General features: G+C 34.0%; 1 protein-coding gene across 6 annotated transcripts in view; it reads left to right on the top strand.

The window, feature by feature from the left end:
• LOC126773199 (myogenesis-regulating glycosidase) overlaps positions 1-23,189 on the top strand; it is a 44,773-nt gene extending 21,584 nt beyond the window's left edge. For all 6 annotated transcript variants that reach the window (XM_050493927.1, XM_050493928.1, XM_050493929.1 and 3 more), the window contains 7 exons: positions 3,514-3,608; positions 13,985-14,129; positions 17,522-17,744; positions 18,229-18,408; positions 18,696-20,104; positions 20,833-21,010; positions 21,358-23,189. In XM_050493927.1, the coding sequence (XP_050349884.1) occupies positions 3,514-3,608; positions 13,985-14,129; positions 17,522-17,744; positions 18,229-18,408; positions 18,696-20,104; positions 20,833-21,010; positions 21,358-21,497 (2,370 nt within the window). In that variant the 3' untranslated portion in view covers positions 21,498-23,189. The remainder of the gene's footprint in view (positions 1-3,513; positions 3,609-13,984; positions 14,130-17,521; positions 17,745-18,228; positions 18,409-18,695; positions 20,105-20,832; positions 21,011-21,357) is intronic.
• The last annotated feature ends 720 nt before the right edge of the window (positions 23,190-23,909 follow it).

The following is a 23,909-nucleotide window of genomic DNA, read 5'->3' as shown; positions in this document are numbered from 1 at the left end:
AAATGTACCACAAAACTTCCACAATTAAATTATGTTTAAAGTAAATCAATACCTAGATAGACCTTCAGGCTCCTTAATAAAAAGCACTACAAAAATTTAAGTATCTCCTATCTGTTGCTCTTTAGTTTTGTCACGAGTATTTTGAGTTAAAATTTCAAATTACAATTTATGGATAGATTTTCTCACACCATGACTGTGATCTAAGTTTATAAATAGGATCGTTATTTTCATTCAAAACAATGTATTTTCCTTAGGATCTTAAAGGCACACTGATAGCGATTGTAAATATTAGCTTGATAAGACAAAATACCGGCTACTCGATAACGCTTGCGCTGGACTTACGTTCGTGTTTATTTAATATATATATTTTTTTTTATAGAATAGGAAGGTGGACGAGCATATGGGCCACCTGATGGTAAGTGGTCACCAAACGCCCTTAGACATTGGCATTGTAAGAAATGTTAACCATCGCTTACATCACCAATGCGCCACCAACCTTGGGAACTAAGATGTTATGTCCCTTGTGCCTGTAATTACACTGGCTCACTCACCCTTCAAACCGGAACACAACAATACCAAATACTGCTGTTTTACAGTACAGTACAGTAACAGCCTGTTAATGTCCCACTGCTGGGCTAAGGCCTCCTCTCCCTTTTGAGGAGAAGGTTTGGAGCTTATTCCACCACGCTGCTCCAATGCGGGTTGGTAGAATACACATGTGGCAGAATTTCAATGAAATTAGACACATGCAGGTTTCCTCACGATGTTTTCCTTCACCGTTAAGCACGAGATGAATTATAAACACAAATTAAGCACATGAAAACTCAGTGGTGCTTGCCCGGGTTTGAACCCACGATCATCGGTTAAGATTCACGCGTTCTTACCACTAGGCCATCTCGGCTTCTCACTGCTGTTTTGCGGTAGAATATCTGATGAGTGGGTGGTACCTACCCAGACGAGCTTGCACAAAGCCCTACCACCAGTAAATAAAATATTAATAAGTAATATAATTTCTACGAGATATAGCAAAAACAATGTATATTTAAAACAATTAAAATAGGTTTTTATTTAAATACTAAGCTATTAAATATTAAAGTATCGTGTAGATATGATGAAATATATGGATCAATTCTTTAATAATTTAGGAAGCAAAGAAATTAACTCACAAATAATGTACATAAGAATACACAAATGGCTTTTAAAATAAAATACAAGGAACCGGTACAAACTAGATTTACCTGTGACCGGAACTAAATGTGAAATTAAAACAATAGAATTTAAAGGAACGCAATATTGTTATATAATTTTCCTAATGATTATTTTTCAATGTCTAATCGTAAAGTAAAAATACATTGAAGCTGTTTTTTTTAATCAGTTATATTTCTTAGACGCAACTGCTTACGATTGTAATAATTATATTAAAGTGTTATTGTAATCTCATTATAAGTTATATTCTTAAATGTATAAAACCTCAGGAATTAATTTGTAATACAACTAAATAACCTCTATATTTAATTTAAAACGTGGCAACTATAACAAAATACCGTATATGTCTATTTAATATATAACGTGACAACTATTTACGGCTCACAAGTTAGAACTGTTCGCTTGGCAGATATTATAAGGAATTGACCAAATTTTGGAAACAGTGGCCAATTGTACGGGTTATTCAACTGCACAGTGTAGAAGGTATAGTGCACATGCGAACGCAAGTTCACTCTCTATTACTTAATTCTAAAAATTCGATGGGAGAGTAATCCTTCACGGACCAAGACTTTATATGTTTACGAGAATGTAACCAACTTTCTTATTGGACTGTTTGGTGGTAAAATTAAATTGTTTTTATTTTCACGAGCGCTCTCTGCAGTTTCATACGTAGCCAATTATTAACCAACCGAATTGAAACGAATGCCAATGGGTATAAATAATAAGTTTGTTTGTTACAGTGCAGTAACAGCCTGAATGTCCCACTGCTGAACTAAGGCCTCTCCTTTTTTTTTTTTTGGGAGAGGGTTGTGAGCTTATTCCTCCACGCTGCTCCAATGCGGGTTGATGGAATACACATGTGGCAGAATTTCAATGAAATTTGACACATGCAGATTTCCTCACGATGTTTTCCTTCACCGTCAAGCACGAGATGAATTATAAACACAAATTAAGCACATGAAAATTCAGTGGTGCTTGCCCGGGTTTGAACTCACGATCATCGGTTAAGATTCACGTCTTCTAACCACTTAGCCATATCCGCTTGTTTGTTTAAATAAAATTTATTAAATATTTGTCTGGGACAAATATTTAATTACAAAAGGGCATCTTCATTATTAAATCGGTGTATTGACTTACGATAATAATGACACGATTGAGGAACTCGTTGATATTAACGTTATGAAGCTTTATTAAATAGTACTAAGCATCGGTACTTATTTTTGCGTCGTTAGATATTTAGAAATTGTTATATATGTATATTATCAGTTTTAAATAAAATTTAATGATGGATTTAAAATATTTAGGATCCATTTATGCGGTTAGTGGTACTATAGTGTTACATTTGTTTGTGATAAGGTGGTTGTATTGTGGGGTTATGGAATTTCTCCTGTCATAAAACCTTTTGATTATATGTTTGTTATATATGCCTGGTGGTATACCTGTGTGTAAGCTCGTCTTCGTAGGTTACCCCCAACTTCTCAGATATTCTACCGCAAAATAGCAGTACTTAATATTGTCGTGTTCCGATTCCGGGTGAGCGATCCAGTGTAACAACAGGCTTAAGCATCATAACATCTTAGTACCCAAGACTGGTGGGTTATTGTAAGGAACGTTAATATTACTTGCAGCGTTTATGGGTTGTGTGATGACTTCTCGTCAGGTGGCACATTTGCCCGTCGACCTATATTATATTTAAAAAAAGTATAGTAGGGTTTTTTGCAAATTCGTTTAGGCTAGTACCACCAATATAGTACACTCATCACGTTACAATGTTTCAGTTTATAGGTTGAATGAGCCAGCTTACACACAGACACAAATTAAAATTATATTATTAAATATTATTATTGACTCTATTCGAAGGCTCTAGCTCTCAGTCAGAGCGTTGCGGAAGCGCAAGCGATCCTGTGGCGCTCCTCGTTAAGACGGAAAGGGTACCGCTAGTATTTTAGTGGGTATTCCGATGTTCGGGGCGCACTCGGCGCCTCGGACACCGGCGAGCCCCACATAACCCCCCACTGTTCCCATGAAACGCTTAATGCGTTTTTCCAGCGTAAAAAAAGACTCTAGTAAGCTCTTTTGAAGCGTCGCTTTAGAATTATGTTAATGTAAAGTAACGGCAAGACACTCAGTAGTATACCTTTTCTACCAAGTAAATAAGTACAAAAATATAGATCCTGAAAATATTATTAATATTGGAGATATTTTTTGTACTTTTTATATAAAAAATATTAATTATTCTTTGACACACGTTTAACAAAAGACAGCAAGTGTATTTACAAAACTTCACTCTTTAACTTTTGTCTTCAGATCCCTGAACATCACCAGAGTTCAGCGTCCGTCTTCAGTGATGGCGATACTCCTGCAGATGACAGCAACGTACTGTCAGACGAAGAGCGCACCAAGTAAGATTCCATGTATCAATAATATATCAATTTAATGTGTAAACGTCTTAGCGCTCGATACACTGTGGGAGCGAACTGAGACTTCGAGCATCAGACGCTTAAGTGTAAGATTTCGAGCGTCAGATGACGTCAGCGTAAGATTTGTTATTTATACATCAATTCTCTTGAGTGCCTTGGCCGCACATCATTTTATATTTCATATATTTCAACTGGATTTTATATAAAGTTTTACTATATTAACGATAAAAAACAAACGACATATTAGCCTAAGACCCCACCGCGAGATGTCTACTTTCTCCTGATAAACTATTAAAGTACAATTATTATCTATAATTAAGATAAATACGGTTCCGCTGGCCTATCAAAATGTAGCCGCAAGTATTATTAATTTATTTTAAATATATTTTTTGTAATTATTTCTTTCATTTGTTACGAATATCTATATAAAAAAAAACAACAAATATAATAATATTGATAATTTATTCCATCCTGTTGTATACCAAAATTTTCAAGAGTTATTTTTAAATGTGATTCGTAATATTATCGTCGTTTTACTTTGTCTCCAGCATAATAGCTGAAAGGCATATATTGCTTCATTACTTTTATTTATATATATGATTCACAATTAAATTATGTATATCTTGCATTATAGTTAACGAATATTAACCCAGCTCTAATATTATAATATTTCTGTACAATAAAGTGATTAAGAAAAATAACAGATAAAATATAAATAAAGATTAAATAAATAAAAATCCATAAACAAACTCTTGCAGGACCTCGATTACAAATTAGATTACAATTTTTTTATTTTCTATCAATTTGTACATCGAATAAATTCCTTATAGATCTTTATTTACATTTAAACAAATACATAACGTTCTCATTGCCTTTCACATCGAGCTGTAGAGAGTAAGTTACCCTTTTCCTCTCTATTAAATCATTTAAATGCTATATAATGCAATAAAGCCAGGGCTAAATCACGAATCATATAGTGGTCAAGTCGCATCGCGTTCACGCGGTCAGTGCTGCGCATGCGCAATGTCTGCGACTTAATGAGGAAGTGCACTCGTGCGTTGACCCGATATCTCCTGCCCTTTTCCTAATCATAATGTAGGACATAGGCGTTGGATGGCGAATATTAAGTCTTCCGTAGTACATATGCACAAAGGAAGGTAGTTAAACCTTGTCGTCTTATAGTAGAAGATTGTATTTCATACCGATTATTTATTAGACTAACCGCCGCTTTGCGTTTGAGGCTTGCGATATTATAAAATACTTTTAAGTTAATGTGATCTGAGATGAGAGAGATGAAAAAGATCTCCTTAAGAAAGTTAAGAGATTATTCCATCACGTAGTGGGTTAACCCCTTAAGCCAATTATTACTGGCCTTGCGTAATAATGTTGTTTAGTAGATGTTTAGTTAAGTTTAGTTTTCACTGTCTATCTTTGTTTATTTGAAATTGAAGAAAATGGGCCACCTGAATAGAAGTGGTCACTACCACCCATAGACATTGGCATTAAAAGAAATGTTAACCATCAACTTCGCCAATGCGCCACCAACCTTTGGAACTAAGATATGTCCCTTGTGCCTGTAATTACACTTGCTCACACACCCTTCAAAAAGGAACACAATAATACCAATACAATACTGCTGTTTTGCGGTAGAATATCTGATGAGTGGGTGGTGCCACCAGACGAGCTTGCCCATAGCCTTATCACCAGTATTAGTAATACTAATGTCATATTTGTCATAGTAGTAACTTTCTTTTGGGTTTTCACTGAACAGGTCAAGAACTCTTCAGCCTTCAGAGCACCCTTCCTCCATTAAGCTAAACAAGCAATTGACACACATCGTGCAACAGTGATTTATCACTGACCATTATTGTATCATGTGTCGCTTTTGACACTTATTACTCAACCACGTTGACACAAAGAGTAACGCACTTAGAGAATATGTATGTATGTGAGTGTGGGTTCATTAGTATGTAAAGTGAATTAAACCAATTGCGAAAAAGAAATAATTTTGACTAACTAAATTTTAAATTAAGATTATAGCTAAATTTGAATGTTATTGTTATTAAATATAAGCCCAACAATGCGCTTTGAAGCTGCTTGCTGGAATAAGCTTCACAACTTTTTCTAAAAGGAGAAATCTAAAAATTTAAGATCTAAATGTGATACGCTTTTTTGATGCGTGTATTATCAAAACAATTTCTGAAATTACTGTTTGTGTTCTGCGTTGAGTTTTAGATTTGTTCTAACAGAATATCTCAATTGCGAAAAAAATATACCGCTTTAGTTATGTTTAATTTTTACATAATATGACGGTTATTTTGCTATTTATTATTATTTATCATTTAATTATTCATTATAATGATGCAAACATATTGGATTTCAAAATCAAATAAAATTGAAATATATTGGTATGTTTTTATTTCTCAAATAATAGCTTTACATATATAAGTAATTGCTATGAAAACACTTTCAGGCGCAAATATAGTCAGTCAGTTATCTTAACTGTATTACTCATTATGTCCTTTGAAAACAAGCATTTTAGAGTTACATTTATTAATGAGACTGGCCTGTGTTATTTTTATTTTTTATTTTTTATTTATTTGGGAAACATACAGCATAATATAATACATAAAATTTAGTAACAAAATAAATTTCACTTAAGCCAACAAAGTTTCCACTTATACAAACAAACATGGAGTGAACCTAACGATAACAAGTGTTACTGTGTTGTCAAAGAATCGCTAGAACTCCCCACTCGTGTCGGATTACCGCGCCATCTTTTAATGACATCGTAGGAGTAAAGAGTGCATTTGAGTTAGCGGACTTTGGCACTAGATCTGATGTGTTAGTATCTCTTGAAAATGACCTTCGGAATCTAAATCGGATATCATAGTATTATAAGTGCTAATATAATAAGTTTAATCGCAGCTTCAGTGTTATGCATTTTTATATTTGCTATTGCGTTGTTGAGCTTCGAATTTGTATTTACAATGTATTTTTGCATATTTGCTGTTTTAGTTAAATTTTTAATACAATTTTAATTAAATGAATTCATTGTAAATGACACAAAATATATTACTCAAGGTTTCGGAGCTTATTAATATGTGAATAAGCTCCAAAACCTTCTTCTCGAAAGAAGGAGAGGAGGTCTTAGCCCAGCAGTGGGACATTCACAGGCTGTTACTAATATTACTAAAAATATTATCATTAAAACTTACACTAACTATTATCAGTCATAAAAAAATTACAGCTTATACATTTCATATAACTATGTAAAACCTCCTCCTTATAGGCCTCGGGCAGAGTTACCAGCGTTGTGATATTTGTCCACGATATACAATGAGTTAGAGAATATTCAGTTATTATAATATTTTCTTGAATAATTAAACTTATCTAACCATCTATTCTAATAGACATTTATTTTCATTTCTCTATAATAGTAACTACTATTATAAATACTTTTGACTAGCATAATCTTGAATTAGAATAAAATAAAGGCCAATTTCCATTTATACATATTTATTACTAAAACTATATTTTTGATGTTGGAACATCTTAACGCTCGTTACACGGTAGGGGCTAACTGAGACTTCGAGCGTCAGATGTTTAAGCATAAGATTTCGAGCGTCAGATGAGTAGGCGTAAGATTTCGAGCGTCAGTCGAGTAAGCATAAGATTTAAGCGTCAGATGACGTCAGGTAAGGGCTAACTGACACTGAGAGCTCACATGTTTACACAAAAATTCTCGTGAGTACCTTGGAACTCAAATATTTTTTTTAATAATCAAATGCAAGTTCGTATTATAATAATCATACTTAAAATTAATTATTTTATTTATATGTAGTTATCAAAGCTTTAAATATAAATATCAAGCCGGATGCTTTATATACTGCTACATGTACCGACTTGGCATGGGTAGAATTAGGGATTCACCCTATTTTTTTAAAACTTTCTATTTTAATTCTTATATAAAAAATTGTGTTGAATACAGTGGGATTGTATTCAACACAAATTGGATATTATTATTTAAATTTAAATTGGATATTATATTAATTGGATATTATTGTGGATATTATTATTTTTTTATGCTATCTACTTTGTTGTAACTCGATAGGTGATCTGCAAAATGTCAACTTCCATATTCAACTGATTGCCATGAGTTATTGGTACCACCCGATCGATCGAGCTTCTCTCGATTTGACACAATTTGTTTGACGAAAAAGTAAAACAAAAATTATCTGTATCGATAAAAACTATTTCACAACTTATCTATTAAAAATAAATATAAAGTATCCTGGAGTGTTTTATAAATTTTATATATCTAAAAAGAAAGCTTGAACCTTAAGGAAGGAACTACACCTGCCTCTTCCTGAAACTACATCCTATCATAATATGAAAATTTCATATCAAACGGATTAGTAGTTCTTCGTGTGACTCACAAACACAAACAAACAAGACTTGCGTCTTTATCACATTAAAATGTTATGTAATGTTTCAATGAAGTAAATTAATTGCTTAGAATACATAATACGAGCGATACGTGGAATTGCAGAATTATATAAATAATATTATTGACAGTCCATTCAAGGATATTGAACGGCACATTTATGTATTTAATAATTTCACACTATATTTATTTATTATAATAATAATATCCTGGGACATTATTCACACACGGCCATCTGATCCCAAATTAAGCAGAGCTTGTACTATGGAAACCAGACAACTGATATACTACATATACTACTTTTTTTTGTAATTATATATATATGTATAATAAGTATGTACTTATATAGATAATTATTGCCATACTCAGGACAAACAGATATGTTCATGCACACAAATGTCTGTCCTGGGTGGGAATCGAACCCACAACCTTCGGCGTGAAAGGCAACTATCTACCAACCGGCTCGTCAAATATTATAAGATAAATTTATTGGTACAATTCCGCATCGGCCTTTCATCCTGTGGTAGCCACATTTTTTAAGTTGATTATTTTAGATATAATTCCAGCCTCCGTACAATGTTTTCATTTGAGATGATTAACTTATCGTTGTTTTTATAGATCCTGTGATGAACCCAACCTCGGGTTTTGTTGCCATATATCCACTATACTAACGAGTCACACAGTCATGTAATAAATACTCTATATTAGTGCCATTCAAATACGTACGTAAGCAAGAAGTGATTTGAAATTCATTGACACGTGTTAAGCATTGTGATGTATGTTAATTTTACCCCAAGTACTTGACACACTCGTTTCTCGCTTTTGAATACATAGCTACTTTATATACTACAAATTTAAACGTAACTCTCTCTGTTTTATTCATTCTATCTCTATGTATATAAGATATTATACGAAATAATTCATTTCATACATATTCTATAATTTCATTGCAACAACGGCCATAGATATTAGCACAAGAAATTTTAACTATCCCTTACATCGTCAATTATTCCTGGTAATGAAGATGATTTGTGTCTGTAGTTACAATGGCTCGCTCACCATTCAAACCAAAACAGAACAATAGTAAGTATTGTAGACGGTAGTATATGTGATTTATTTATTTATTTATTAGATCGTCAACAAAGAACACACCGATACACGATAGCACACAGTTCTTAAAAAAAAAATAAGTTGTAAGAGGTAAGGATGCACAGAGCTTACGCGGAGCCCTCACGAAGGGAATATGATTCAAAAGAAACGAGGCGGGGTCTGGCTAGTCAAATTGAGTTGACTCGTAGAAAATTCTCTAAAATCTAAATCGGATTCGTATACTTAGCCGTTCATGCTTATTTTAATAAAAAATACATAGATCGTAAAATATTTATTACATATAATTAATTTTGTTGTTAACTTAATGTCAGAATTTTATTCATATAAATAATAAAGTAAATTTTGTAGTATAAAAGAAACTGAATAGTTTTATTTTTACGCGAAAATTGGGTCGTGCTACGAGTGACATTGCATATTTGATATTTGTTTATATAAATATTTTTACCATGTGGCGTATCGCACTTCATACGCGTTTTTTGCTTATTTTTTGTATAAATTTTAAAAGAAATTTCAATTGATTCGCTGTCTATTTTTAAAATTATTTTGTAACTAAAAAAACTTTCGTGCTTCGCCAGCGTTTGACCCAGCCTGTGACGAAAATTCTTCAAAATCTCCCATTTTAATGTTTGAATTGTACATAATAGACAAACAATTTTGATGAAAAATATATAACTATGTGGTATCTTGAAATACTCCTAATAATACAGTTATTTGCATTTTTTAATCGTTCTACAGACAGAGAAAAAAATTGTTTTGGTAACTCGCAAATATTAAATTAAAAAGAGGCAGAACAAAGACAAATTAATCAATTGTATTTATTTGTATAGATATGTATTTGTATCAAAATGAAACGCTAATTTTTGTTTGACGTAATAATTTTTGAGTTATTATAATCGTTATTTTTGTAACTTTTATGTTAAGTTACATAAAGCACGCGAAACATAAATTTATTTTATTTTATCTACCGAATATCACTTAAAATATATATGCAATATTTTAGTTTTATATTTTTAATGTGTTGAACCAGCACTATGAACTCGAGTTTAATTTTCACTATGTCGGTGCCACTAACGTCAAGCCGGTCAGTATGTCTTGACGCATGCGCTGTGACACGGTTGTGTGCTGACTTTGTGCAAGTGTGCTCTCGTGTGCTAAATAAGTTAAGTGTGAGTATTTTCTTTTGAAAATTATTTCTTATTATATAAATTGAAATTGTTAAAAAGAGTCAGTTTGCCACTTATCAGTTTATCTCGTTACAATCTACATTACGAACTGGTGGTAGTCTTATATTTAATTTAATTTTGTATAATGACGGTTCGTAAGTTGTAGTAATATGATTTTATATGTTTTAAAAATAAATAAGCTAAATTTTAGTTAATTAAGCTTAATCGATTTATTCCAGTTAATAAAAGTCCCACAACGGTGGGTTTCATTTACAAAAAAAAGGGTACTAAGTTATTGGCATATGTCTGCCTCCGATTCAAACAGTTGAAATCATCCTGGAAACAAAGAAAATTAATGAGGCAGACATCCAAGGCTCTGCATTATCTTGTTTTGAAAATGTAAAAAAATAAGCATCATCATTTACACATGTTTCTAGTTGCTTCCTTCGGATTCGATAGGACTTCCTAAAGCAAAAAAAAAAATTGTCAGATATTTTGCTCATTGATTTCGAGCTGTACAGACTTGAAGGAAATATTTGAAATATGTTTTTATGCAGGCTATTGTTTACATGTTCAAAGTGCTGTCAACTGATAATGCAGACTTACGATGATGGCAAACACTGTTCCTTATGTTTCTTATGGTACTATGATCTCTATTAATGTCTGCAACATCCACAAATCATATAGAAATCTCGCTCGCCAACTCCCTAACCGGAAATATTATCGACGGTTTTTGGATTTTTACGTTAGTTTTCATATTTTTTTTCTTTCAATAAACTAATATCGATAGTAAGCTAAAGTAAAACAAAAATATAGAAATGGTAAAACAATAAGCAAATACCCAAACAATATAAGTATATATAAACAAATTAGTATAAAATATAAAGTTATGTTTATAACTAGATTTTTTTTACATATTCTAAGTGTAACAAATTAAGCTTAACTTAACTCATTAATTTAACTTTGCGTATGTATAACACTACCTAAGTTTTTTTTTTTTTTTTATATTCGCCGGGAGGGCAAATGACTCTACTCCACCTGATGGTAAGTGGTAGTAGAGTCCAAACGCGACGACGGCCAGTACAGACGGGAAAAACGTTCTGCACTAGCCGCCTTCGCCTTGCCGGCCCGCAAGATGCCTCTTCACGCCTCGTTTGAAGGAACCCGGGTTGTAAGAGTAGGGGAACACGTGAGCTGGTAAGGAATTCCATTTTTTGGAAGTGCGACAAAGAAAGGAGTTGCCAAATTTCTTTGTTCGCGATGGAATTGATGTCACAGTTAGGCGGTGACATCGAGAACCAGCTCGCGTGGACTTAAGAAGGAAGGGGGAAGCAGAAATTAGAGAGAATAATTCCTCAGAGCACTCGCCGTGATACAGTCGATAGAAAGCGCTCAGTGCTGCTATCTCACGACGCAATTGTAAAGGTTCAAGGGTGTTTGTGACCTTTACGTCGCCAATAATGCGTACGGCACGTCGCTGCAACCGGTCCAAGGCCTCAAGTAGGTACTTAGCGGAGCCATCCCAAAGGTGCGAGCAATATTCCACGCAAGACCGTACCTGTGTTTTGTACAGCAGGCACAGTTCTTGTGGCGTGAAAAAGCGCCGCACCTTGTTCAGAACTCCGAGTTTCCGTGAAGCTGTTTTTATAACAGCCTCGATGTAATCCCTTGGACTAAGGTCGCAGCGAACGTCAATCCCCAGCATGGCCTAAGTAATATGTTATGTATTGATTGCATTGTTGGTCTAGCGGATAAGTTAGAAAGGCTCCATAAACCGTGGTGGTGGATTTAAATCGGCGTTTCGATCGGGATGTTTTGGTGAAAAGTTAGTCGGTTTTTCCGTTAAGAAAATCTCAATAGCGGTTCGGTATTTCAAAGTTAGCGATAGTTTTAAACTGGTGAGCGAGGTTTTCTTTAGGTAGGCGGACTGATTAATACCCATTTGATCGTAAGTGGTCATCACAGACATTGGCGTGGAAGAAATACTACCCTCATGTGAATATAAATTCTTTAAAATCTCCAATGCGCCACTTATGCTGGAGACTATACCAAGACGTTATGTTCCTTAGCCCTGTACTAACCCTGGCTCACTCACTCTTCTAACCGAAACCAAACAATACTACTACTACACTAACAGTAATACTAAGGAGTGGTATATTTCTTAGTATCCCAATGTCTATGGGCAGTGGTGACCACTTACAATTCGGCGACCCATTTGCGTCCAGCTAATTCTATCCTGTGTAGTCTTGGGTTCAATTAGGAGGTCGGGCCAATAAAAAGTTATTGGGTTTTTCTGTCAGAAAGCTCTCTCTAGCCAAGACTTCCGTATCTCGGAAAGCACGTAAATCCGTTGGACCTGCGCCTGAACTTGTCTTTCCGGTCATGACTTATTATTCAAAAAACTCTAGGTCAATGCACTCCTGCGAAGTCTGAATGAATTAATTATATGATCTCGCTTGAAAAAGTATTATGTAAAAGCAAGTTTAATTTTCTAATGACTCACCCGACGATCTCCGTGTTAGCTATAGGCCTGGTTTTATTAATTCCTTAAAACACACGAAATATTTTCGATAAATGTCAATGACCAATGATGTATAGGTATCAATAATGTTGGGATAAGGCCGCCTCTCCTCTGGAAAAGAAGATTTGTTGTATATATACACATATGGCAGATCTTTATCTGATATATACATACTTCCTGTTATTTTTCTTAACCGCCGAACCAGATTAATTATAAACACAAATGCACGCACACACAGAGCACATGAAAAGACAGTGTTGTGGATTGACCTCAATCTTCGAAATTCAAATTCAAATCGTTGCGCTATCTCGATTGAACGTGTACGCTTATTTAAAAAACAAAATAATTTAAAAATATGAATGGTACCGCTAGTTACGCATTTAAGATAAAATCTAGATTATTTTCACATTGAACGTCCCCGTGTGGGACAGATGTCTTCAGTGACGTCATACGACCTTCGCCAGAAACGGGAATTTAAGGTAATAAGGAAACCGTGAGGGAATGTCAGTCGGTGGAAATAAGCTAACACGCAAAATTGTGACACTATGTAATAGTTAATTGCAATATGAGCCATATGCTTTAAGGTGTAAGTACTAATTTCCTATGCATTCAATATGAAATTTAAATTATTACAAATAAATCAATTGAAAAAGTAATCGTATAATATTTTTTCCACATTTTAGTATACATACAAATTAATTACCTTTAATTGATATAGTTTAAATACAGAATATGCTTAAGGAGGCCTTACTTACTTACCTTAGCTTGCTTAGCTGTGACGATACGCGTCTCTCATATTTATGGTATAATAATTTTGAATGATAAATTTTTGTTTTGTTTCCTACTTATATAAATTATAAGATTCTTTTAAAATGAATTAAAGTAATAATAATTACGAAATAAATTATGTATTTTTTGTTCCACTTTAATCAATAAATTATACATGATAATTTATTTAATATATAAATTATTAAGTTACAAAAAAGAAAACATTTTTAATTAATTACAACTTACTACGAGAAGAATAAAATTATTAATAGAGCTCTAACTTCCATCTAGTTACTGGCTAGCTTTTCTTTTCAATCATAGATTTAATTATATGCTTTTTGCCTTTCAGAGTACCCCTCAGATCACCTCGTCGTAAATCAACAGCTCCTCGAAGGTTCAGATCAGAATTCAGCATGGATGACGACGAGTACTCCCCAAGTAACTCGGTGACCAGCGTCAACTCGCTAGCTAGCTTGTTGAAGGAAAAATTACAGGTAAAATATAATACATATAATACATATCCAAAATTAAGCTTGTACAGAGCTTATACTATGGAAAACAGACAACTGATATACTATTTTTCTTTTGTAAATATGTACTTATATAGATAATTACAACCAGACTCAGGACAAACATACATGTTCATGCACACAAATGTCTGTCCTGGGTGGGAATCGAAGCCACAAGCTTCGGCATGAAAGGCAAGCATCCAGCAACCACGCCCAGCGGCTCGTCGTCGTCGTCGTCGTTCTAGACTAATAAATATTGTTCTTATAACAGCTAATGTTTGTATTTCATTTTATTATAATTGTATTTGAATTTGTGCATTGTGTGTACATTGCTCATTGTTACTATGATTATTTAATAATTGTTATATTTGTATTATGAGCTCTTCTTATGTCCCGCCCGGTGACGCCGTTTAGGACTACAGCTGCAATCAAATCGATAAAAAAGAAAAATTTAAAGTTCTCTGTTCAATTTTTTTTAATTTATAATAGCAATGCCCGTGTAAGGTTCTTACTAATATTCCCATTTACCCATCCACTTAAGCGTACAGCTTGTTTTAGAAGTGGGGATGCCAAAGCCCAAAGGGTCAAGATCAATTATACTAAGTGGTAGGGCTTTGTGCAAGCACGTCTGGGTAGGCACCACCCACTCATCGAATATTCTACAGTAAAACAGCAGTACTTAGTATTGTTGTGTTCCGGTTTGAAGGGTGAATAGCCAGTGTAATTACAGGCACAAGGGACATAACATCTTAGTTCCCAAGGTAGGTGGCGCATTGGTGATGTAAGCGATGGTTAATATTTCTTACAATGTAATGTATGGGTGTTGTTGACCACTTACCATCAGGTGGTCCATTTGCTCGTCCGCCTACCTACTCTATAAAAAAAAATTGAACCTTGTTACTTTAATACTGATTGCCGGCCCGTAAACCATTGCACTATTGACGCTTAAATTAATTTAGCGTTGACTGGAAGGCAGTAGCTTTTAGAGCTATATTTATATCGGCATGATATGCGTAACTAAATAAATAACGTTATATTATTTATAAAAAAATAAATAAAAAAAAATACTTTAGAAATCGTGACGCGTGGAATGGTGGCAAGAATGTTGCAGTATTTTCTATTCGAATCGCAATTCCGATACTCTGAGCGAAAAATGTACTAGGTCACTAGTAGAGGCAATAAGACGAGGCGTTTTATATTTGATAAATTTTTTTGCACTAATACTCCAAGGAGCGTTTCAACTGATAGAGGTAAGTTGAAACGTTAAAAGTCGTCAGCGTCCAAACTAAACTTACTAACTACAAGCACTTTTAAATCGTCATGTGACAGGAATAAATTAATGTAAAGTTCACCTGTTCGAAATGTACCAGCAATAAATAAATCATATTTTTTTAATGTTTGTTCTTGTATTTTGGAAAAAAAAATATACTGTAATAGACTCAATTAAAGTTTATTTAATTGCAGTTTAGTAGAAAATAAAAACATAAATATTTATTATATTGAACAATTTTACAAAAAGGGTATAATGTAACGTCTTGAGTGACAATAACAGAGGACAATTGTTAGAATGTCGTGTTTTTTCTTTAAATTTGTTATTTATAGTTTGTTTATATTTTAGTTAAAAAAAACTAACAAATATACTTGAAACATCGATTATTTTATGCAAATTATATTTACAAAACGGCCTTTTTTGCTGAAAGGAATTAATTCGTATTACCTGTCACGTCGATCTAGTTCTCCTCAAATAAATTTTATTTAACATTATAGTGTGTAGTACTTTTCATCATGAAAATATCAATAAAACAAGCAAGCCTTATACACATAAGCCTCCTGAATTCATTCCCATGTTTCCGTATTGACATCGATAAATCAAAGCTTTGCTAAAATACATCACGTTCACTGTGTTTAGCCAAAGCGACAGGATAATAAATCAAGCGGGTTTCGCATATTTTAAGTCACTAGAAGTTTTAAAAATCCCACCGAAGTTCGTTTGTTGGTTCGTCTCACGTTTTTAATGTTTCTTTATGATTTTTATCAATCAATAATCACGTGTAATGATTTTATATTGATAAGGATTGAATTTGATTACTTACTATAAAAGAATTATTTAAATATAATTTTCTATACGATTAAATTTTTTTTTTTTTATAGAAAAGGAAGGCGGACGAGCATATGGGCCACCTGATGGTAAGTGGTCACCAACGCTCTTAGACATTGGCATTGTAAGAAATGTCAACCATCGCTTACATATCCAATGCGCCACCAACCTTGGGAACTAAGATTTTATGTCCCTTGTGCCTGTAATTACACTGGCTCACTCACCCTTCAAACCGGAACACAACAATATCAAGTATTGCTGTTTTGCGGTAGAATATCTGATGAGTGGGTGGTACCTACCCAGACGAGCTTGCACAAAGCCCTACCACCAGTAGTTTCATCAAGTTAATTGTTTCGAACAATAAAAATTAATTGATAATATTTTTGCATAATTATTACTAATTATTTAATATACATAGCCGAGTTGGCCTAGGGATTAGAACGCGTGAATCTTAACCGATGATCGTGGGTTCAAGCCCGGGCAAGCTAAACTGAATTTACATGTGCTTAATTTGTGTTTACAATTCACCTCGTGTTTGAAGGTGAAGGAAAACATCGTGAGGAAACCTGCAAGTGTCTAATTTCATTGAAATTCTGCCACATGTATATTCTACCAAACCGCATTGGAGCAGCATGGTGGATAAGCTTCAAACCTTCTCCTCAAAAGGGAGAGGAGGCCTCAGCCCAGCCGTGGGACATTAACAGGCTGTTACTGTTGATGGGTGAGTGAGCAAGTGTAATGACAGGCACAAGGGACATAACCAATGGACTGATAACTAATGTTTGTGTAAGTTTTGAAAACATGTGACGATGATTGTTGAATATGCTCTAAAAAATCATGCCAACTGGGAGTTATACTGGTGTACACCGCGTAAACTAATAGAGTTATGTGAATTACGATATCAATATTATTCTAATCATGTGAAGCCGGGACTGGTAGCTAGTATATTATATAATATTATATAAGTTCAAACCTGGGTGAACATAACTAAATTTTCATGTACGTAATGGGTTTATAGTTTATCTCGTGCTCTGCTGTGAATTAAAACATCTTGAGGACGCCTACATTTGGCGGATGAAATTCTGTCACTTATATCCTACCACTTATATGGGACCATACCTCCTCCTCAAAAAATGAGCAGTAGAACATTTACAGGCTGTTATTTTTACTTTTAAAGCCTATAACTTATATTCAATGAGGATCTACACATCAAATATTTGGACATAAATGAATTGATAGGCTATAGAAACATAAATATATATTTTCTTTTTTTATATAGAGCATTCCTCAGAAGATAAGGAAGAAACCAACTGATTACAAACTTCGTGCCTTCGTTGGTCTCATGTTCCTCGCTATCGTCTTCTTCGTTGGCTTCGCGTACGTCCTCTACCACCAGCAGGCTCTCACCAAGGCTTACTTCAAAAGCGTGCAGTTCAACGAACCGAAACGACTCATCAGGGTCTTCAATAAGGACGACGTGGAAATTTTGAAAGCCAATTTGGGTATGATTTTCTTTCATTATTGAATGATGAATATTTCCTGTAGGAAAAAGTCCTTGTCCTTTTTTGTGTGTATGCTACACAAAATAGTCTTTTCCTGAAACCTCTCTATCGTGTCGGATTTGCCGTCCCATCGGATTTTGGAAACGACGGAATAGACTGAACTTACGTAAGACGTAAGGAAGATTTCGAGATTGTCTTTAAGAACTTGTTTGCAGTAATTTGATCGTTTATAATAATTATTTAAATTTAGTATTAAATATGTACTATGTCCTTTTGGAATTACATAACTATTATATCGATAACATCCTTACTGCTGATTTTACGGTGGCCATTTACAACGCAGTCTAGTCAACTGAACAGATGAAACTCTGAATTTTAAGGTCATTCTGTAAGTTTTGACTTTTGGAATTGAGTTTGGCAGCACTATAAGCTAACCACTAGCAAGGCAATCATATATATACAATAATTTCTATTACAATTGCAGCTGTTGGTATTCAAGGCAAGCAGAAGGCATTTCCCTGTCTCCCTGAACATCGTCGGCCTGATGGGTCAGAATGCTTGGAATGGCTGCACAATCTTCGTTTCTATTTGAAATGTCTTCCCCATGATCCTGGAGTTGATAATACTACTTGCTATTCTGTTCATTGGAAGGCTCTAAAACCAGGTGAGCTATTATTTACTACTTACATAACACATACATATGTATATATGCCATTCATAAAAGAAATATTTAAACCTCATTAGATTAGCAATATACGAATTGTCTGCTGACTCACGTTGTCTTTATATTCATCACCGTAAAATATATACAAATATCTTAAGGTGGTCCTAATAGAAAAATAGAAATTTTGTATTTACTTATAATCATCATCATAAAAGATCGATTATAGAAAGATGGATTGTGTTATTGGATCGATTTTGTGTTTGAAAATAAGTTACTACTTTTTTTAGATGTCACTCCAAATGATTGCTTCGATTGGAGCGATACGAAAGTACACTGGTTCGGCGCCGGTCAATCAATCAACCTCACATGGCCACTTAATACTGGAGCTATTGACTACACGCCATTTATAACTGGTGACATGCAAAAATCCCAATGGGGTAATGTCCTAACACGGTACTTGATTAACTCCAAAGGAGCTGCCATAATTATTGACGACGAAACTCCATTACACATTTCCGTTAATAAAGAAAGAAGAGAAATATGTCTTAAAGCAAAATTTGATGATTTCGCTTTCGCTAATAAGCTCACAGAATTTCCTGAAATGAAATACAATATATGTACGTCCAGAGATATGAAATCGTTACACACGTCCATTCATAGCCACAGACGAGCTCCATTATGGGATGGCTTAAAACCAGCTGATATGAAAACCTTAGAATCTCTCATATCCGAACCAGTGTGGCAGATTGCGCCACGATTCAGACACGAACTGCAAGATGAAACCATTTCAAAATACACAGAAGACGTTATTAATTTGGGTTTTCTAAAACAAGGTCATGTACTAATAAACGAATTTTGGCAAAACGAAATTGGCGATCTAACTGTGGATGCAAGTAGATTTGCAACGTTAAATGTTACTGTGGACAAACTCCACAGGCGTGGGTTCAAAGTAGCATTTACTGTTCAGCCATTTATAAGTACAGAGAGTAAAAACTTCGCTGAGACAGTGCAAAAGAGACTGCTTGTTAGTGAAAGAAATAGCGATAGACGTATACCAGCTTTAACTAGATTTAAGACATCAGCTAGTGCTGGTGTTTTGGACATCACGAACGAGAGATCCGTCCCTTGGATATTGAACAAACTTCAAGCTGTTATCGATGAGTACCATATAGATTCATTTTATTTTGACCTCGGGACCGCATACGATATGCCCCATTACTACCGCTGTGAGAAGCAATTGGTTAACCCTGATCGTTACAAAACAGTTTTCACAAGAACTTTTGAAAAAACTTTAAATATAATAGGAGTCTCTTCTGCTGTTAGTTTGCCGAGGCCTCCCACTTTTGTCTCGTTACCGCCATTCGAATCAACTTGGGAAGCTTTAAGAAGAGTAATTCCAACGATGTTAACCTATGGTGTGAATGGATTTCCCTTCACAATGCCAGGAGCTGTTGGTGGTGATATATATTGGCCTGGTAGTGAACAATTTCTACCATCGTCTAAAGGAGCGGTGGAATCGAATTCTAATACCACACAAGATAATGGTATTGCATTACCAGAAAGAGAACTCTATATGAGATGGTTGCAAATGGCTACATTTTTACCGGTTATGAAGTTCACACATCTTCCTAGCAAGTACAATGATGAAAGAGTTCTAGAAATGGCGAAAAATTTGACGTTGTTAAGACAAAAACTTGTAAGTACAAACCATTTATTTCAAACACTTTGCTTATACTTTTAAATACATTTCCTTTTTTAATTATTATAATGGTATTCTTAATAAGGATTTTCTCCGAATGGAAAAATGTATCTGCGTTTTTATTAGTTACTTTTTTTAAATTAATTATTTCGAGTTATTCTATTTATCTTATTTAATGAACATTATTGGAGAAATTAGAGTTTAATTTGGAAAGCATGTTAATAAATTACAGGGTTTACTAAATAGCTTCATTTAAATCTGTACGAGTCTTTTATAGTGATATACCATTAAAGCTACGCATCTATAACAACAACTCTACAACAATAATTATTTATTATAGCTTAAAGTGAACAACGCCCTATATGTAATATTTTTTATAAAATAATTTCAAACATTAAAATGACAGAAAATGACGTGACATTAAAATGATAGTGAAAATATCGACGTAATCACTTGTTCAATAGCAACAAGTCAAATCAAATAATTCTTTATATAAATTCATAAAGGTACTTTTGAATCGTCGTGTATTGAATTTAATTTAATGCTTCCAATGGTTCGGAATGTAGATAAAAAAAATCAGTAGATACTCTTTTTTCCATTTTAATTACAGAGTCAATGAAATACAATTAATTTTATACATATTCTGCTTAAAAACCAACAAATTTACTCTACGCTTTTATCATTTATATAATCAACAGTTATAAAAGTCAGTATTTTTCTTTCAGGTTACTCCCCTCCTGCTCAAGTACAAGCGCGAAGCGCTTGAAGAGGGTCTGCCACTAGTGCGTCCGCTGTGGTTGGTGGCGGATGGAGACGCACCACTATTGGTACAAGATGAGTTCGCGATCGGTGACGAGATCGTCGTGGCACCAGTTTTGAGACAGGGAGAAACTACCAGAGAAGGTGACGACACTTTTTTTTTTATATACCTACTTACTGTATTTTGTCTGGTGAAATTTAGGCACTTTTAAAAAAAATGACTTCTAAATCCTTGTACAGGAGAGGTATCGCATCGTAAGATGACACGCACCTTAAACTAGATATTGAATTAATGAACTTTGAAAGTTAACATCTTTAGTATTTACTTTTTACGTTACTTATATACTTCAATAATGTCGCATTTAAGTTTTTAAGGTGATAATAAAGTGATAACTCATTGGTTAAACAATCAGTATATCAAAATATGACCTTGGATTGATATTTTCCCAGTATTCGCAGTAATCAATGTTTTTAAATTGTAATTTTTTCAGTGTATCTCCCAGCAGGCCTGTGGCAAGACGGCATCGACGGTTCACTACGTAAGGGGAACAGATGGATGCACGAATACAAAGTACCAACAGAACGGGTCGCTTACTTCCTAAGGAAACCAGACGATTTGCGTTTCAAATGAAAAAAATAATACCAACCAACTTAACCAACAGGCGTGTTTAATGTTTGTAGCAATGCCAACTGTTATATTATTTTTTTAGTAAATGACAGTAGCATTATGCTACATGGGATAAGTGATGACGCATCCTAGATATTTGATGAATCATTTTCGACGTTATATAAAATATCATTTTATGTCATAATTATCAAAATTTAGATTAAAATCTTTACTAGTTTTAAGAAACGTAATTAAGTATTTCCTATAACACCAAAGACGGTCTTAAAAACCTAAAACTTCTTAAGGATTCTTTGCCTTGACCTGATACAACCAATTAACACGAAAGAAATTGTATAATAAATAAACAATTAAGTATCAATTAAATAAAAAATTGAGATGTTATTCCATTCAAAATAAATTTAAAAATTGGTAGGACTTAATCCTGGTTTGGGCATAGCCTTTATAATAATACTTTCAATTTGAAGGGTAAGAGAACCGGTGTGATTACAGGCACAAGGGACTTAACATCTTAAATCCATTATTAAAAGTGCAACCAGAAATAGTTTAATATATAAAAGTAATTACAATAACACGATTCATTGCGTGATAGTTTCCAATCGATTCGATTGCTTCTTGTGAATTTTGTACCTCTCTCTGGTTTTAAATTAAACATGCCGATAACTGTCTGTATGACTTCTCTAACTGTTTAAAATTAAATAAAAATATTAGATTCAATATAATTTTCATTCGTATTATTTTTAAACGGAAGTTCATCTTTCATAAGCCATATGGAATCACGCACCGTAAAGTGTTCTTTGAATGTTTTAATTAAATTGTTCCAGTAATTATTTAATTTGTAGAAGATAGATTCTAAGGCTGAAAGTGCAATGCGTTTTTTCTTACAATATCATATGGAGCATAGAGCGATCGTTTGCATTTCATTTCAATTATTTTTTTAAATATTTTTTTTTATTCATTTACGGAACGAGGTCAATACACTATGCGAAAATTACCAAAGGTATAAGTTACAGTATTCTAATGTTTTGTTACAAGTTTTAGAATAAGTTAATTGATTAATATTAAGTATTGATCAAATGAAAAATCAATATGAATCGAACAACATAATACCTATCTATCTTAAGTTAATTGCGTTATGTTTATATAACTAATGTTGATTTGCGATTTATTCATCTTTGTTTACTATACACAATACCATTAGAATTGATATTCTTTTAGAAGATTTCGTATCTCACATATAAAAAACTGAAAACCGACTAAGGGTGATACGCTATTTTGATGCGTGTATTCTTTTAAACGCTATAATTATCATAATCAAAGTCCCGTTGCATCGCTTGCGTCATGATTCAGAATATCTAAATATCTCTTCAAAAATGAAGAATGTTTGGAAAAACGTCCATACCATTTATCACGTTTCCAAAAATTCTTCCTTAGTTTTAAAAACTATGTAAAAGGAACGTAGTCTTACATATTACCCGATCGTTTGCGTTATGCTTTGATTTGACAGTCAGTCAGTTATTATATTTTATATTTATTATATTTTAAGTAAGTTATTATGAGTAAATGATATCTACGCGTCTTCTGCTAACTGTCATCTGTTTTGATCTTGATTCTAGTCCTATTATAGATATATTTTTTTTCAATATATTGTTTCAATGTTTCTTTATATATGTCGTACAATAAATTGTATTTTGTTGATATGTTGTTTTTATTTATGACTATTTTTTTACTTATAACCTGCCCGCTTTTTATAAGCAAATGTAAGTGTTGCGGTATTTTTATCAATTTTTGTATTTAATTTTTTTTTTTTTTTTTTATATTCGCCGGGAAGGCAAATGACTCTACTCCACCTGATGGTAAGTGGTAGTAGAGTCCAAACGCGACGACGGCCAGTACAGACGGGAAAAACGTTCTGCACTAGCCGCCTTCGCCTTGCCGGCCCGCAAGATGCCTCTTCACGCCTCGTTTGAAGGAACCCGGGTTGTAAGAGGAGGGGAACACGTGAGCTGGTAAGGAATTCCATTTTTTGGAAGTGCGACAAAGAAAGGAGTTGCCAAATTTCTTTGTTCGCGATGGAATTGATGTCACAGTTAGGCGGTGACATCGAGAACCAGCTCGCGTGGACTTAAGAAGGAAGGGGGAAGCAGGAATTAGAGAGAATAATTCCTCAGAGCACTCGCCGTGATATAGTCGATAGAAAGCGCTCAGTGCTGCTATCTCACGACGCAATTGTAAAGGTTCAAGGGTGTTTGTGACCTTTACGTCGCCAATAATGCGTACGGCACGTCGCTGCAACCGGTCCAAGGCCTCAAGTAGGTACTTAGCGGAGCCATCCCAAAGGTGCGAGCAATATTCCACGCAAGACCGTACCTGTGTTTTGTACAGCAGGCACAGTTGTTGTGGCGTGAAAAAGCGCCG

The sequence above is a fragment of the Nymphalis io genome, chromosome 14, assembly GCF_905147045.1.
Source record: "Nymphalis io chromosome 14, ilAglIoxx1.1, whole genome shotgun sequence".
Classification (NCBI taxonomy): domain Eukaryota; kingdom Metazoa; phylum Arthropoda; class Insecta; order Lepidoptera; family Nymphalidae; genus Nymphalis; species Nymphalis io.
The sequence above is the reverse complement of the archived record's forward strand: the minus strand, read 5'-3'. Positions and strand labels throughout refer to the sequence as shown.